The sequence below is a fragment of the Stegodyphus dumicola genome, chromosome 8 (genome assembly GCF_044657685.1).
Source record: "Stegodyphus dumicola isolate Sdum_Otavi_A_Nest chromosome 8, ASM4465768v1".
NCBI classification, from domain to species: domain Eukaryota; kingdom Metazoa; phylum Arthropoda; class Arachnida; order Araneae; family Eresidae; genus Stegodyphus; species Stegodyphus dumicola.
This window is the reverse complement of record NC_140775.1, coordinates 32,056,925-32,075,666: the sequence shown is the minus strand read 5'-3', so window position 1 is coordinate 32,075,666 and position 18,742 is coordinate 32,056,925. Positions and strand designations below refer to the sequence as shown.

Here is an 18,742-nt window from a genome sequence, read left to right as displayed (position 1 = left end):
GTAATAATCTGTCCTGCTGTATCCTTTTTATTAAACACTTGATAATGAACTTTTGAAACAGCCTTTTATTCATAGATACTTATTTTTCTCCTGCTACCTTAGATCACAAATGTATGAACATCGAATCAAATCGCACATGTAAATAAAATTGAGTAAATTCACAGGTGTAGCGGACCTTATTATCTTTAATGTTACTTCTGTTAACAGGAATTGCACCAAAAAAAAAAAAAAAAGAGAGAGAGAACCTATACATATTTTACTCTGTTGGGCACTCTTGCCATCTGCACCTTAACACTCAAGTACAGTACACAGTCCGTAATCCGGACTCGTCGGGACTTCGGTGATTCCGGATTAGGGGTTTTTCCGGATTATAGATCATCAATTTAAAAGTAGTAAGATGCCATGCAGAAATTATACAATTAAAAATAAGAAATTGTAATTTATGAAATAAAGAACAATTATGATCTAAAGGGTATCAAAATTGACAAAAAAGAAAAAAAGCTTAATATTTATTTGTTTATTTTATTAAACATTTCTTTCGATGTAAGTTGTTTAAGTTGTTTCGTTTTTTATGCTAATACTTTCTCTTTAATTCTATGAACAAACATAATTTCTTGTTCAGTTACTATAATAAATTCCACTGTTCAAGACCTGATTCCTTGAACTACATATTCTTACTTTTCTAAATGATCTTTCAAAAAGTCATTAAGCTGTGCAAGTTGCTCCATACAGGTTCTGTCAAAAGGAATCTGCTTTTTCATGGTCAAGGGGAAAGTTTCCATGCAGACTTAAAAACTTCATTAAAAAAAAAAAAACTTTCTCTTTAGTTCCATTTGTCTTCATTCTCTGAAAATGCCTTTCATGTATATTTTCTCATCAGAAAATGCACTTCTGAGATTTTTGAGCTGTCCTTTATCTGGCTTTTAATGATGCAATATGTCATACTGGGGATTAGAAGGTTATCAAACTATATCCATAGGATAGTCTTCATATGCACACTTCCAAAAGTTAGCACAAAGATGTAAAATGCAAAAAAAATCAACAAATACTGCTTTGATTGACACAAAATTCGGCAGGAAAGTAGCATGTATATTTATGCATAAAACAAAATCAATAATTATGAACAGAAATGAAAACAATATTAAATTTTTGTAAGTTATCAGATAATGGCATACTGGAGACTTAAACAGAATTATGTATTAAAGTGAAAATAAACAGCATAAAATGAAAAAAAAAAAAAAAAAACATTAATAGGGTTTGTGATCCCCCTCATCTGTATATAAAGTTTACACCTTGTGACCAATTAGGTGGTCAACCACCGCAGAATTAACCCATTAATGCCAAAACTACAAGGAATGATTCTTTTCTCATGAAAATAATAACAAATATTAAATTAAGCATTTATAACATAAATTTACATTGAATAATTTTAAAAAAATGCTCTTACTTGTGGAAAAAGCGAGTGTTGCGTTCGCGCAACGTCAGCGGAATGAGACTACGGATGTTTAGTGACTAGGATTGTACTCGTGTGCGATGTTTCCATTGAGTGAAGTACTGGATTACTTTTTAACGGTATAATGTTTTATAAATATATAAATCACTTTACTTGTAATTAACTTAATATTAAAATATACATTATATTTCTTTGACAAATACAGATTATTTCATTTGAAAGATTTAAGCATGAACAGCTTGATTACAATGATGATGTAAAGCTACATTATATACTTTGCATCTATGAACAGTCTGGCTATGGCACTGTTTACAACAAAGTCTTTTGTTATCATCGGATTTTATGATAAAAAGTCTACCATCTCCATGCAGTGGTTTTTTTTAATGCTGAATTTACTAGGTCTTCCCTCTCAACAGGAGTTTGCAAAAGGAATAATCTCGCGTCTGAAATCTGAAAGACACTTTCTGTTTCCAGTAGTAGAAAGTCGTGATACTTAGTAAGTTTAGTTACGGTCTTACCTTATATAATTTATCAGTATTGTCAATTTGACTATTCTCAGCTAAATGCAAATTGTGCTTCATATTCCTGTACTGCAAACATGATATCGATTCTCGTACATTAGAAACAGAAATGTCCTTATCAAGTGACCAATACATTTCTTGAGTTAAAGAATATCCCGTAAGCAATAATATTCCAATAAATCTTTCCATATAGGCTTCAGATGCAATAAATTTTGGGAGTTTTTTTTTTTTTTTTTTTTGCTGAGCATATATATTGGGTTGGCAACTAAGTAATTGCGGATGTTTTTTAGAAAATCAAAGACAATTTTTTCATGGAACTAAATAACTTTATTCTGTAATGTATTGCCCATTTTGATCAATGACCTTTTGCCGTCTTTCAGACAGCATCATAATTCCACGTTCATAAAACTTCTGGTTTTTATTAGCAAAAATCTAAATCAGGTACGATTTGACATCATCATTATTATTGACATTTTTACCATTCAAGGAGTTTTGTAAAGATCGAAACAAAAAGTAATCAGATGGTGCAAGGTCAGGACTATATGGTGGATGTGGCACAACATCCCAACCAAGCTCCAAAAATTTTTGCCGAGTGACCAAAGATGTGTGTGGCTTGCATTGTCGTGATGGAATACAACACCTTTTCGATTTGTCAATTCTGGCCGCTTTTCTTCAGCTGCATTGTTTAGTTTCGTTAGTTGTTCAATGTAGAAATCAGAATTGATCGTTCGGTTGGGTGGTAAGAGTTCAAAGTAGACAATTCCTTTGTAATCCCACCAAACTGATAACAAAACCTTCTTTTGATGAATATCAGCTTTTGATGTTGTTTGAGTTGGTTCACCTGGCCTGCTCCACGATCTTTTCTGCTTGATATTGTAAACAACCCATTTTTCATCGCCAGATATCAGTTGTTTTAAAAATGGATCGTTTTCATTACGTTTCTTTAGCAAATCGCAGCTGTTAATGTGTTGCATTAAATTCGTTTCTTTCAGTTCGTGAGGAACCCATGTATCGAGTTTTTGAACATAGCCAAGTTGTTTTAAGTGATTTTCAATGCATGTATGTGATACATGAAGCTTCTCTGCAATTTCACGTGTATTGCTGTGACGATCCGAATCGATTATTGCTTTGATTAGGTCGTTATCGACTTCAACTGGACGACCCGACCAGAGCGTTTTTCATCTTTGAGTGAAAAATCACCAGAACGAAATTTGGCAAACCAATTTTGACACTGCCGTTCTTTTAAGGCTTTGTCACCATAAACAGCACATAACTTTTTATGACCTTGCGATGCGTTTTTCCATAAATAAAAAAGCAAAATATGATGAAAATGTTCCTTTTGATTTTCCATTTTTCAACAAACGCCAACCGAAAACTACGCAACCGATCGAAAAAACTTTTTTTTACTGATTGACAGCTGAATTGCCAACTATCAAATAACAAAATGTGTTTTACATTTGTACTACATATGCAACCCTAAAATTTCAACTGAAGCCATCTATGAGTGAAATCCGCAATTACTTAGTTGCCAACCCAATATTTGTCCGTTCAACAAGAAGAGAGTAAATGTCTATACAAGACAGAAAATCGAAAATCTCTCCAGTAATTTTACCTTGTATTTTGTCTTTTATAGTTCTCTTCTATCTCTTTCTTTATTTTCTTCCTAAGACATAACTCACGGTTCCTTTTTTATCCATTTCAAGTTTTCAGTTTTCTGCTTTTTAAAGATTTTCTTATGACTACCACTGATTTTAGAAGGCTGAAACGTACTTCTTACGTGAATTTCAACTTTCCCAGCAATATCATTTTAAAATATCATTATCATTATTTAAAACATTGTCATTCTCTTCTTCATCAGTAGCTTCTGCAATTTCTGGGGAAACAACAACATCAGTTTCATTCTGGTCATTATTAACATTATCATCATCTGTTTCTTCATTAAAAAACTCTTTGAAGGGCTATTTCTAATGTAAGATACCTCGTTATAGGCATTTTTAAAGCAGCTAGAACATGAACCAGAACATCGAAAGGAATGAGTAAAAAAGGAGCTTACCCATTTCCTGTTGACATTGTGTCAGCGCAACACCTGTTTTCCTTTCCTTCCCAACACAAATATAAACATCTGATTGATGTAATGTTCTGATAAACGGTGACCTACTAAAAATAGATCACTTATAAAGACTGCGATTCTTTCATTAAATATTTTCGGTAAAAATACGCAGTTGAAACTTTTGCTAAAATTTTGGTTAAAGTATGAGATTAATTATTATAAACAGAATGATTGTTGAAGTCAAATATTTTTTACAGAAATAATCTTCATACTATTCCCTACACAAAATATCTGCTGGTACAAAACATCTTAGGTAGTTATATGTATATACGCATTTATTTTTACCATTGCGTCAATGCAACACCGGCAGCTAATGGGTTAAGCAATCGCCATTCTTCTTGTAGAGCAGTTTCCAGCTCAATAAGTGTGGCTGAAGGTGGAAAACGTGAAGATACAGCATGGCCAAGAGCATCCCAAAGATTTTCAATGGGATTAAAGTTGGGCGAATATTATTGGGGACGTGCGTTATCATCCATTAAAACAAAAGTAGGGCCAACTACTGCAGCGTTCAATCTAACAGTGGGTTCTAGGACTTCATCTTGATACCGGACAGCCATCAAAGAACCCCGTTTAAAGATGTGCAGGTCGGTATGGTATCCTAATGAAATCCCTGCCCACACCATAATGCTTCCGCCTCGGAATGCGTGATGTTTTGGAACTGATTGTGTGTTTGATTTGTATGTCATATCCTTATACAGTCAAAAGTCGTTAATTTGGACACCCATAATTCGGAATGATCTATAATCCGGACCTCAAAACTAAAAACTTTCTGCGCATGCGCCGCTTTGACACATGCGCATTTTGACACATGCGCATAGGCGTTTACGCGTGCGCGTAAGACCTTTTACGACTGCGCATATGAGTGTGCGCAAGTGCAGAATACGTTTTCGCGTGCGCGTTTTATGTATAATGGATGTATAAGCTAAAATTATCTAATTATCTATTTCAGTTAATGTTGATGATTGCGTTGTTCCTTAATTTTTGAATTGGATCCGGCTTATTATTTTTTGCAGACTGTAAGAGCAATTTTATAAAAGTAAGCTTAAACTTTCGATTATATCAAATAGAATTTTCGATATATATTTGTTAATATGTAAAGGATCTAAAGCGAAAGTATGTTTTGAAATCCGAAATCTGTTTATCAATTTCACGCTGCTCGGTGGGGGGAACGCCGTGGCGGGCGCGTAATGAATTGGAAGTTGATCTGTCAGCACTATCCTTATCTTCAGTGCAGATGTTTTTATTTTATTTGGCTTATAATTGAAGATCAGATGTTTTTATTTTATTTGGCTTATAATTCCATACCAAATGTAGTATTTCATCTCGATATGCTCCGTCTTTGATATGATTTAAAACAAGTTCCTCGTCATTATAATTTGCTTCCGATAGCGAAGAAAAGTGACAGAGGTGATTAAAAACGAAAAAATTTCAATTGACAAATTAGTCGGTGTTCTTGACACAGCAATTATTGGACTTGAACAGCGGAACTTTGTAACTGAACAAGAAATTATGTCTGTTTAATAGAATTAAAGAGAAAGTATTATCACATGAAACGAAGCAAAACTTAAACAACTTACATTGAAAGAAATGTTTATTTAAGTAAACAAATAAATATTAAACTTTTTCTTTTTGCAAATTTTGATACCCTTTAGATCATAATTGTTCTTTATTTCATAAATTACGGTTTCATATTTTTAATTTTAGAATTTCTGCATGCCATCTTACGAGATTTAAACTGATGATCTATAATCCGGAATCGCCGAAGTCCCGATGAGTCCGGATTAACGACTTTTGACTGTACACTTGTCATCTAACTCCAGAGCAAATCTTGACTCATCAGTAAACATGACATTGCCCCAGTCAGACACATTCCAATTGACATCACTGTAATCGTGCCCCTCTTGATTGGATGGATAAAAGAACACAAACTTGAGGTACCCAGGCATACAGTCCATTCATATGTAAACTTCGCCGTACAGTAGCTGTAGATATCGCCTTACCAATGGGCGCTGTAACTATAGATGTCACACGTGTGGAGGTCGCTCTGCGATTCCGCTTGGCTACAATAGCGATATATCGATCTTTCGCGGGGGTGGGGGTGTGTGATCCTTGGACGACCAGCCATGGGCCATTGGACAACTGTCTGTGTGGTTTGGAATTGTTCTCATAAACGTGAAATTACAGAATGATGAACGCCGAAGAAAATAGCAACATCTGTGATTGACTGTCCTGCTTCGATGCGCCCCACAACATGCCAGTGCTCAGAATCTTCCATTCGTCTTTTTGAAGTCATAGAAACGCGTATGTCTTGAAAACAAATTGTACAAAAGTTTTAAACACCTTCTATCAGCACTTGCAATCAACTTCTGTAACCCTACATAAAGCTGGCGTATAAGACTGCCTTTTTTGCATATTTCTTGACATGAAAGCGCGATTGGCTGTTACCTAACATATTTTCATCTACCTCTGCAGCGAATTGCATCCTCTTCAATTCTGATTGGCTTCCGGAAATTAGCATTTTCCTCTTCGTGCTTAACTTTTGGAAGTGAGTGTACACTAAAATGTAAGCTATGATTCTTGATACTTTACTTCAAGCTGGTGATTAATTGATTGGCCTGAACCTGAGGGCTGTGAATTAAATTTACTTAGTCTTCTACATGAATATGTTTACTCTGATGAAGAACTGATGATTTAACCCCTTCGAGCCGGGTAGCGAAAACGCGCGCTTATCACGGAAGCCGGCAGTGTCTTCCGCGAGCGTCTCTCCAGGGCTGGGGGCTTTTTTGCTACTAAGCCTAAATCCATGAAATTTCCGAAGTATCAACGCATTGTTTAATAATGCTCTATAGAGTATTTAAACGGTTTATGCTTTATAGATATTTTTATATATATACTTTAATTACCTTATTTCTTGTTTAAATGCATATTTTACACATTTTATTTTAATTACTCACCATTTTATGACTTTTAACATTATACATCTGAAAACTAAATATATTACTTAAAATTCTCTTTTCGTATGAAAAATTTGAAAACAGGGATCTACACGCAGTCCTACATTACATTCCTTGAACTCGTAATAACTCATTTGCCGTTTTGGAGGATTTTTCCGGGAATGTGAACAAACGAAGCATCGTCGTCTCATTTTCATATCAGTCTCTTCTGAACAAAGTTTTGGAAAATGTCTTTCAGTTAATCTTTCAGAATCAATATCTGAAATATTTTGCATCATTTCTGCTATTTCATGCTCTGTTAAACATTTTCGACGCTTCGACATTGAAACGGTAAAAACAGAAAGACTTCACGTCTAACAAGATCTAATTATTTTCTAAAAACTTAACTGTAAACCGAAATACTCAACGCTTTAGTGCATATAAAACTTCTACTTACAATAAACAACTACCACGTACGAATAAAGTACGATTTAAAGAGACGTCATAAATCATGCCATTCGGAAACATTTAGTTCCCCGTTTGTTTATATAATCAAAAACACGTGTATGTGAGTCATGCTTCTCTCATTTCGAGTAGAAGGTCTAATGTACGTGTATCTGAAACCATATGGACATACAGTGCCATCTTGTGGCATAAATTATAGTTTGAAAAACGTTCCAGGGTACTGGCACAAATACGTGACAGTCGGTAGTAAACGCAATCATGCTCTGGCACGCCTGTGTGTCGGCCAGTAGGTAAGTGTATTCGTTGTTGGCACGTATACGTGACAGTCGGTGCGAAGGGGTTAACATTGTCACTGTTGTCAGTGACGTCCCCACTGAAGTGAATGCATGCATGCCGTAGCGAGCTCCAATTTTAATGTGGACAAAATGTCATCATTTAATGCAATAGTGCATTTTTCTTATATCAGCAAAAAGGTATTGCTGAGAGCTTGAATTTGATGTTGGTTCATGTTATTTCGTCCAATAAATACAGAGTAATGATCTTTTAAAGTCATTGTCTAAGCGATCGCCATAGATAACAGAGCAAGGAAGTGCTATTTAGTAGCGTTTTTATAGAAATATCTCCGCTTTATCCGTTCATCCAGCCACAATCAACATACCATTGGATAGCTGGTACCTTCTGCCTGCCATGATATAAGTTTGAAAGCTGTAGTGTCATTGTGTGTGATAATACTTTGTGTTTAATAAGTGTCAAAAAGTGCATATTTCCAGGATAATCATATAATTTTCCAGAAAACAGTTTAATAAAAAAGTGCCTATTTTTTTAATTCAAGAAAATTATTCAAAAATAAATTTAATAACAATATATGTAGTCATCTTTAATTTTTGGAATTTGTTTAACTTGAAACCAAGAAAAATAAATTTTTCAGAAAAAACCAACAATGAGAGTTAAGAAATGAATTGTTTTTAATCTTTTTGGGGTGTTTCCTTTGAACACTCCAGCCCAGACATAGAGCTGGCACAAGAAATAGAGTGTGAAATTTCACACTGTAATTTCAACGGGAGCAAAAAGGAAGGGGTTAAGAACAATGAGAGTTAAGAAATGAATTGTTTTTAATCTTTTTGAGGTGTTTCTTTTGAACATTCCAGCCAGACATAGAGCAGGTGTAAGAAATAGAGTGTGAAACTTACACCATAATTTCAACGGGAGCAAAAAGGAAGGGGTTAAGTTCCTCATTCAGGTCTAGAATCATGGATAAAGTGTTAAAGAATGGAAATGTTACCTTCATGTTTCAAAAAAACATAAATTACAAGTTTTCTTCTTAATATCAAATTCAAAACTTGTGATTTGCAGCGTAATTGTAGAGCATTGAGGGAGATAAGTTATAGAAATTAATACCTTTAGGAACCTCTAAATCAGTAATTTTATTTTCTAGCAAAAGTGTCATTTCTGTATTGAAGAATCAATTTGGGGTTATCAATCCCCTGCATCCAGTAGTTGCTGACATTTGTTGACTAGTTTCAGATGAAGTTATTTGAGAAACTGTCTTTTTTTTTTTTTTTTTTTTTGTTCAGGATTCATTATATGGACAGTATACTTTTGATGGTAACAAAGAGTGAATACAAATTTTATGTTACAAATTCAGTTCCAGTTCACTTTTGGAATTGAATCAAGTTAAACTTTATTGTATGTTTGTAGTAACTGTGTAATTTTTATCATGCACTGATATTTTCTTTTCTTTCTAGATGGGAATCTTTCTTGTGAGCACGACTGCAATGTCTAACGTGTCTACTCGAAATGCCAGTGGTTCAATTTCAGAAAATGTTTTTTCTATAAAACAGCCCTCAATAGAGGTTATTGGACAAACTGCATTTGAAAGCATTGTAGAAATTGAAAAAAATGATAATAATGTGTCAAATTGGCAAGATTTTTCGGAAGCTGAGTCAGAAGCCTTGCTGCAAGAACTTTTGATTGCTGATGATCAAGGACCAGAGTGCTCTCTAAATAAGAATGAGCCTTTTGTATTCAATACTGCTAAAGAGGATTACTTGACTACTTCAAGGGAAAATGCAGTTAGTTGCCAGAATTTTTATATAGAAAATGAAGGTGCTTCAGGAAAGGCAAAAAGAATTGAAGCTACAGAAAACAAAAGAAATATAGCGCACAATGAAAAATCATCGAATCCTAGTGATCAGGTTAAGCAGTTTCCTGTAAATAACATCTCTTCATCATCTATATCATTTAACAATGTTGGAGAAGGTACTTCAACTAATGCATTTCACTACCTGAATGCAACTACTAAAAAAGAGCCATTAAGTGTAAAAGCTTTTGTAGTGCGTTCTGCCTTAGTTTCTAATGAAGCAGAATCTGCTGTTGCAAAAGATCAAGTACAAAATACTCCTGTAAATAAAGATAAAACTGTTGTGTACAGCACTAAGGAAAAAGATTGCTTAAATAGCTCAGTGGAAAATGTTTCACCTCTTGCCATTAACATTCCAAATCTCATTGTAAAAAATAAAGATAGTTCTAAAAGACCAGATATAACGAAACTAGCTGGTGCTATAGCAAATGAAAGAAATACTGGACATAATGTAAAATCCTCAAATACTAGTGATCAAGTAAAACAGTTTCCTGTGGATAACATTTCTTCGTCATCTGTGTCACGTACCAGTGTTGGAGAAGCTACTTCTACTAATGCACTTCAGAATATAGGTATTAAAAAAGACACATTAAGTCCAAGTACTTTTGTAGGGGCTGAGGCAGAATCTTCTGTTACAAAACATCAAGGTATTCCTATAAATAAAGATAAAACAGTTGCATACTGCAATAAGGTAAAAGATTGCTTAAATAGCTCAGTGGAAAATGTTTCACCTGTTACCATTAACTTCCAAAATCTCTCTGTAGAAAATGAAGATACTTCAAAAAGACCAGATGGTACCAAACGAACTGAAGCTATAGAATATGAAAGAAATACTGGACATAATGTGAAATCTTCAAATCGTAGTGATGAACTAAAGCAGTTATCCGTGAATAACGTTACTTCATCATTTAACACTGTTGAAGAAGGTACTTCAGCTAATGCATTTCAGTCTGAGGCAGAATCTGCTGTTACAAAACATCAAGTGCAAGATACTCCTATAAATCAAGATAAAACTGTTGTGGGCAGTACTAAGGAAAAAGATTGCTTAAATATCTCAGGAGAAAATGTTCCACTCATTAACTTCCAAAATCTCTTTGTGAAAAGTGAAGATACTACTAAAGCATCAGATATAATGAAACAAGCTGAAGCTATAGGAATTGAAAGAAATACTGGACATAGTCTAAAATCTTCGAATCGTAGTGATCAACTAGAGCAGCTTCCTGTGAATAGTATTTCTTCATCATTTAAAAATCTTGAAGAATCAACTTCAACTAATGCATTTCAGTACCAGAATATAGATATTAAAAAAGAGCCATTAAGTACTTTTGTAGGGGCTGAGGCAGAATCTGCTGTTGCAAAAGTTCAAGATACTCCTGTAAATAGAGGTAAAACTGCTGTGTACAGCACTAAGGAAAAAGATTGCTTAAATAGCTCAGGAGAAAATGTTCCACTTGTTGCCAGAAACTTCCAAAATCTCTTTGTAAAAAATGAAGATACTTCTAAAACATCACATATAACAAAACAAGCTGAAGCTACAGGAATTGAAAAAAATACTGGACATAATCTAAAATCTTCGAATGGTAGTGATCAACTAGAGCAGCTTCCTGTGAATAACATTTCTTCGTCATTTAACAGTGTTGAAGAATCAACTTCAACTATTTCATTTCAGTACCAGAATGTAGATATTAAAAAGGAGCCATTAAGTCCAAGTACTTTTGTAGAGTCTGAGGCAGAATCTGCTGTTACAAAACATCAAGTGCAAGATACTCCTATAAATCAAGATAAAACTGTTGTGGGCAGTACTAAGGAAAAAGATTGCTTAAATATCTCAGGGGAAAATGTTCCACTCATTAACTTCCAAAATCTCTTTGTAAAAAGTGAAGATACTTGTAAAACATCAGATATAACAAAACAAGCTGAAGCTACAGGAATTGAAAGAATTACTGGACATAAACTAAAATCTTTGAATCCTAGTGATCAACTAGAGCAGCTTCCTGTGAATAGAATTTCTTCATCATTTAACAGTCTTGAAGAATCAACTTCAACTAATGCATTTCAGTACCAGAATATAGATATTAAAAAAGAGCCATTAAGTACTTTTGTAGGGGCTGAGGCAGAATCTGCTGTTGCAAAAGTTCAAGATACTCCTGTAAATAGAGGTAAAACTGCTGTGTACAGCACTAAGGAAAAAGATTGCTTAAATAGCTCAGGAGAAAATGTTCCACTTGTTGCCAGAAACTTCCAAAATCTCTTTGTAAAAAATGAAGATACTTCTAAAACATCACATATAACAAAACAAGCTGAAGCTACAGGAATTGAAAAAAATACTGGACATAATCTAAAATCTTCGAATGGTAGTGATCAACTAGAGCAGCTTCCTGTGAATAACATTTCTTCGTCATTTAACAGTGTTGAAGAATCAACTTCAACTATTTCATTTCAGTACCAGAATGTAGATATTAAAAAGGAGCCATTAAGTCCAAGTACTTTTGTAGAGTCTGAGGCAGAATCTGCTGTTACAAAACATCAAGTGCAAGATACTCCTATAAATCAAGATAAAACTGTTGTGGGCAGTACTAAGGAAAAAGATTGCTTAAATATCTCAGGGGAAAATGTTCCACTCATTAACTTCCAAAATCTCTTTGTAAAAAGTGAAGATACTTGTAAAACATCAGATATAACAAAACAAGCTGAAGCTACAGGAATTGAAAGAATTACTGGACATAAACTAAAATCTTTGAATCCTAGTGATCAACTAGAGCAGCTTCCTGTGAATAGAATTTCTTCATCATTTAACAGTCTTGAAGAATCAACTTCAACTAATGCATTTCAGTACCAGAATGTAGATATTAAAAAAGAGCCATTAAGTCCAAGTACATTTGTAGGGTCTGAGGCAGAATCTGCTGTTGCAAAAGATCAAGTACAAAATACTTCTATAAATGAAGATAAAACTGTTGTGGGCAGTACTAAGGGAAAAGATTGCTTAAATAGCTCAGGAGAAAATGTTCCACTTGTTACCATTAACTGCCAAAATCTCTTTGTAAAAAATGAAGATACTTCTAAAACATCAGATATAACAAAACAAGCTGAAGCTATAGGAATTGAAAGAAGTACTGAACATAATGTAAAATCTTCAAAAACTAATGATCAAGTAAAGCAGTTTCCCGTTGATAACATTTCTTCGTCATCTGTGTCACTTACCAATATAGCTACTTCTAGTAATATACTTCAGTGCCATAATGTAGCTATTAAAAAAGATTCATTATGTACAAGTCCCTATGTAGGGGCTGAGGCAGAATATATGATTACAAAAAATCAAGTGGAAGAGATTCATGTAAATAAAGATAAAACTATTGTCAGCACTGAGGGAAAAGATTGCTTAAGTAACTCAGGGGAGAATCTTTCACCTTTTTCCATTAGCTATCCAGATCTTTGTCTAAAAAGGAAAAATGCTTCAGTTTGTTCGGTTCATCCTGCCTTTTTTGAAATGACAAAAACCAAAAGAAATATAGAGCAGAATGATAAATTTTTTAATCCTAGCAATCAAATATTTATCCTAGGATCAAAATTTCCTGTGAATTCGGAAGCAAGAGAAGGTAATAAATTGAATAATACTAATTCTATTGACTGCTTTAATAAGTTCTCATTTAAAGATGCACCTGAGCAAAACCCTTATCATATGGAAGAGAGACAGGTTTCTGGTGATGCAGAATTGGAATGTGCATCAACTGCAAATGTTGTTGCAGATAAAGCTAGGCAGGAGGAAAATATATCCGAAGTTATCGAGAATTCAGAGAAGCCTGCTGAAACTCCTTCTAATGATGTAAAGGCATCAGACTTTTGTTATTCAAATAATTTGTTTGAGGATACCAGTGCCGGTACAAATGATAAGCTTGGTGCCAGTGCTTTTGATAACCTTGGGTATGATTTTTCTTCTGTAGAAAAAAATACATTTTTTGGCTATCTTTTTGATGTTTCAGAAGTTCTAAAAGCGATGGAATTTTTAGAAAACAAAGATCATTTAGCAGTGAAGAATTTAATTTTGCAAGATCGTGCAGTTGAAAAAAATCTCTCAGAAACTGAGGAAGTTGTTCAACATCGCCGTGTGAACTTTAATTTTGAAGCGAAGTTAAAAGATGACAAACATAATCTTCCAAGTACAGAACTTCCCACCACTCATAGTAACCGATTGATCTCAACTAGTAACAAATGTGGATTTTCTTTACAACCCATGGCCGAGTACATATGTGATAACCTAAAGCAACAGGCATTAAATGATGAGTGTCTGGTTGGTGACGGTTTTTGTAATAAAAAAGCTGATAAGCGTAGAGCTTCTACTGGATGTACTGTCGAAGAATCTTCATCCAAAAGACTTTGTCTTAGTACTGAAAAACAGAATTTCGTAAAAGAAAATGAATATAAAAGTATTCGTGGCAACTTTTCAACATTTCCTAGTAATGATTTAATAGGTGTTACTAACTCCAATGAAGATCCAATGGATAAAATTCCTGAAGTTTGTTCAAATAAAAATATTTATGGCCTTATTCAAAATAGAGAAAGTGTCAAAAAAGGTAAGGATCTTGTGATTAATAGTGAAGTTTCTAGTGAAGAATTGCAGAATAATAAAAAAAATTGTGTTGAAGGAATTGATAAAGATTTTTTGAGAAAAATCTTAAAATCTGTGATACCGAAGGAATCGTCTGAAAGCCATCAGCCAATGCATAGTTTAGCTTCTCTATCTACTACTTCAGTTTCTTCTGATTATAGCAAAGAAATTTTTTCCACACCTGAATTAAAAATTGACAGTGAAGCTGCATTGGAAGTCAGTGACAGTAATTCCATTCAGAAATTTAGCACTACTAATATCTTTTCTCAAAATCAAGTTGAACCTGTCCAGCAGCTAAATCAACAGCCAGTGCAGATTATAACCCCGGTTTCTGTAGTTCCAATTCATTCTTACAGAAGCAAAGGAAGTTCCTTTGTACCCATATCTAAAGCAAGCAATGCGGATGGTATTTCAGCAGTTGACAGTAATTCTATTCAACGATCAAGTCTTGCTATTAACATGTTTCAAAGTCAAGGGGAACTTGATGTTAAATACTGTGGTAAACGTAAAGCTGAACTTGAAACATCTCAAGAATGGAAAAAATCTAAAGCTTTACATAATAACTCCTTTGATGAAGAATCTTTCAGAGAAAAGCCGAAGTATACTTCTCAAAATTTATCATTAGCTCTCTGTCACACCTTTCAGCATAAAGCTCATTCTGAACCAGTGTCATCAGCTACTTCAATTATATGTTCTAAGAATCCCTATCACAATATTGCATCATATATTCTAACACCTGACAGTAATATTAACAATGACAATAAAAGTTCTGAAGTGGATTTTTTATCTCTTGCTAAGTGGTCATTAGATGATGCAAAAAAATTCTGTGGTCTGGTTATAAACTCAGATTTTTTCAACTCTAGTAATCCCATTCTTGCTGGAAATCCTGCTACTGATATACCAGAAAATCAGGATGAGCAGATGGAAGCAGTTGAAACTACTAATGAATTATCTATTGAAAGCATAATCATAAATGAAAAGCAAAGGTATAATATTACAACTGAAAACATTCTTTCATACAGTGTATCTTCCAGTTCTAGAAGTTGGGATTTGATTTGCTTCATTATTATGTGGAAAACTGATTATTTTTTAGATTATGATAGAAGCAAAAAACCACCCCCAATAACAAATAAATGCTGTCAGGTTAGCAATGTATACAATAGTTATCGATGTTATTATGAGACTTACCTTCCCTTATTGCTCCTTGAAACATGGGAGAATATGTATAGTGCATGGAGAACCGTGAATACTAAAAAGAAAAGATATGTTTGGAAGATATGTGCAGTAGAAGTAAAGAATCGAGAAAATGTGATCAGCATTACATGTGACACAGTTACGTCATTTAGTTTTTCTGAAATTAATCCTAAGGAATGTGGAGTTATGTTGTTAGAATTTATTTCTTCTCACAAAAGAATATTAGGTTATGTTCATGGTACTTGGTCTAGAGAGTATATGCCAGAGTTTGATAAAAATCATCCCTGCTTTCAGCACCACAGGTATTCTGATGATAAATGTTTGAAACGAAAAGTGTTAATTTATATTGCTCATGATAATTCTCGATGGATTAAAAAAAATGATCTTTTATATATTTCAATGCTTATCAATATCACGAATGTACTTGTGAAAAATGAAGCTTTAGTGGACATGAGGAGAGCTTTTTTGTGCAATACAATTTTAAATCCTCATAGTTGTGATGTAAAGAAATTTGAGCTACCTGCACGACATATTACTGATACTCGTGACCGTATAGATGGCTTGATTAAAAGTTTGAATTTATCCACATTTTGCTTGACTCTTGTAAAAACGTCACCATTATGTGATTCAATTCTTGCAATTGTCACTATGGTTAACTGTATTAAAGCATATGGTTCAAAAGTTTTAATAATAGCAAGAAGCGAGAGTGCCTTAACAGAAATAGCTCATAATCTAAATGTCGTCGTTCATGGTCATTTAATCATATTAGCAAAAGAAATTAAGGATAAAAGTTTAAAGCAGTGTATGTTAGATTCCTTTATTGATAGGTCTAATGATGATAGCTGTCAAAATTTTTTAAATAACTGTGATATTTTGCTAACCACACTCTCGGCTTGTCAAACCTGTGACATAAAAAAAATTTTGAAACATGTCAATATAAAGTACTGCATAATGAATGAAACAAGTATGTGTACTGAATTAGAGTGTATATTACCTTTGTTGTACAATGTACCAAAAATGATATTTATGGGAAATCCAACTGAATATCAGGAAAACAGTAATGGTGTATCGGGAATTGCATCTAATTTAGGTTATTATAGATCTCTTTTTCATAGAGTGTGGTAAAAATGTGCTGTTACCCAGCTGTGTGAAAGCTGATTGATATTGTAAATATTCAATTATTTTTGTCTGTTTTTTCATTTGTTTTCATGCATCCAACTGATGCTACAGATATAATCCTGAAGCATAATTTTTTATTAAATACATTTTTTATATATTTTAATTTAATATACTTCCATTAATTCATTTCATATTATTGTTTGAATATAATAAAAGTGATATATATTTGATATTGTAAATACTGTTTACTGTAGTAATAAAAATTAAATGTTCTTTTTGAGTTTGTTTAACAGTGGGAATTGTATACATTATATTAAGAGACATTTTTGTAGTAAAGTTAATATTATAAAAAAAGGCTAGTTTTTTAAAGTATTTAAATTTTAATTTATTTTAAAATTGATGGAAATTATCTCACTTAACAACATTCTTGCAGAGTATTCAAATTGAAAAGCGATGTTATGCTTAAGGGTTCGTATGGTCCTTAAAAGGTTTAAAGGTGGTTTTTTGTGATTTTTTAAGGACCTTAATTTTAAATAATCTGAAATTTCTGTCTTGTTTTTACGACTGCTGTTTTGAGTGTGAATTATCATTATGGCAGAATATTTTTGACAATTCAGTGACAAATATGATTATCTTTTGAATGAGTTCATGGGTTATAATTTGTTCCTATTTCTAATGTAAAGGGTGGGATACTGGAGTTTCTGAGCAAGGAGTCAAACAAAAGCATTTAAAAATTATTTCATTTTTTTCTAATTAAGAGTATTTAAGAAACTTTCTGCTTTTGGGGATGTGAATTCTTTTATTAAACGGCTTTAAATTTGGTGACTTATCAACATTTTGGCAATTTTAAGATTAATATTTATAAAAAAATTTTAATTCGGAGAGCTGGGAATTTTTCAATGATTTTTTGGGAAACAGTATAACATTGATAAATTTAACTAAGATAATGGTAATGTATTTAAATGACATTTAAGGAATAATATTAAAATAAAACATTTTTATTTTCTTTTGCTGTCATATTATAAAGTGGCATTACTTTCCAATTTGGCGACTTATTATATTATATAGTATTTTAATCTGGAATATAAACAAGGTAGGTAATAAATGCTAAAAAACACTGTTTACAAAACAATTCATAGCAAAAGAGCTATGTAATTAATTAAAAATTTGTGCCATTTGCCATAAAATCTACTTGCTCTTTACTAAACCTCTAGACTAAGTACGTGGCAAAAGGAGACATAAAAGAAAAAAAATCAGCATAAAGCTAACTAAAACACAATAACACGCCAAACAAATACTGTATTTGACGGCATATAAGACGCACCCTTATTTAGAAGGTCACACACAAGGGGAAAAAATGTGTCAATAGTCCGCACGAGAGCATACCACAATAACTTAAATACAAGGTTTCTTTTAGTTCTCAGGTTTCGTAAAAGCCAAATAAACAATCATTGAATGCAATTACCAAACATATTTTTATTAAGGAAAATTAACAAACGGCAATTACACCCGTTGGAAGTTTATCTTTTGAATATGAAAAACGGCGGTAGTTTTGTGCCATCAGAACAACATGTTAGAACTACAGTATATCGGGTTTTTTCATGACCTGTGGTTATTGATTTAGACCCTTTAATACTCAGTCTTGTTGGATAGTACATCAAATGTGAGTGGAATTTCATACATATTTCCTATTTGACCGAGCTCAAAAGAATTTTTCTTGTGTGCATTTGTAACAAACCTATGAAATGCTAATATTTTTTCTTCGTAATCTGCTGGCATTTTCTGTGCAATAGTTGTTTTTGTGCGCATTGATAACATGAACCTATAGCACCAGCCCTCAGACCTTGAAAATTTCTGATTCCCATGTTTTTCTGCAAATCCTTTGGCCTCATTGATTATCATTTTAGTTGAAACACTTATCCCAGATTTCCTCTTATCTATCACCCACATTTTTACGGCATTTTCAAGTTCAGGCCAAGATGGAGCTGGGCATCGAAGGTTATGTTTTTGTTTTTTAGCAGTCTTCAATTGATCTTCCTTCAGTCGCCAAGTACGTATCATTTTTTCGTTAGTCGGTGGACCGAAATGCCTTGCTGCTGCTCTGTTTCCATGCACTTTGGCATAGTTTAACACTCCTAGTTTAAACTGAATTGTATAGCTTAATCTCTTGTTTCCTGTAGTCATATTTTCCAGGGTATTTT

The 18,742-nt window shown here is 33.3% G+C and overlaps 1 protein-coding gene across 2 annotated transcripts in view; it reads left to right on the top strand.

The window, feature by feature from the left end:
* LOC146995698 (uncharacterized) overlaps positions 1–16,821 on the top strand; it is a 64,999-nt gene extending 48,178 nt beyond the window's left edge. For both annotated transcript variants that reach the window (XM_085821712.1, XM_085821713.1), the window contains one exon: positions 9,228–16,821. In XM_085821712.1, coding sequence (XP_085677838.1) covers positions 9,228–16,547 — 7,320 coding nt within the window. In that variant the 3' untranslated portion in view covers positions 16,548–16,821. The remainder of the gene's footprint in view (positions 1–9,227) is intronic.
* Positions 16,822–18,742: the final 1,921 nt, after the last annotated feature.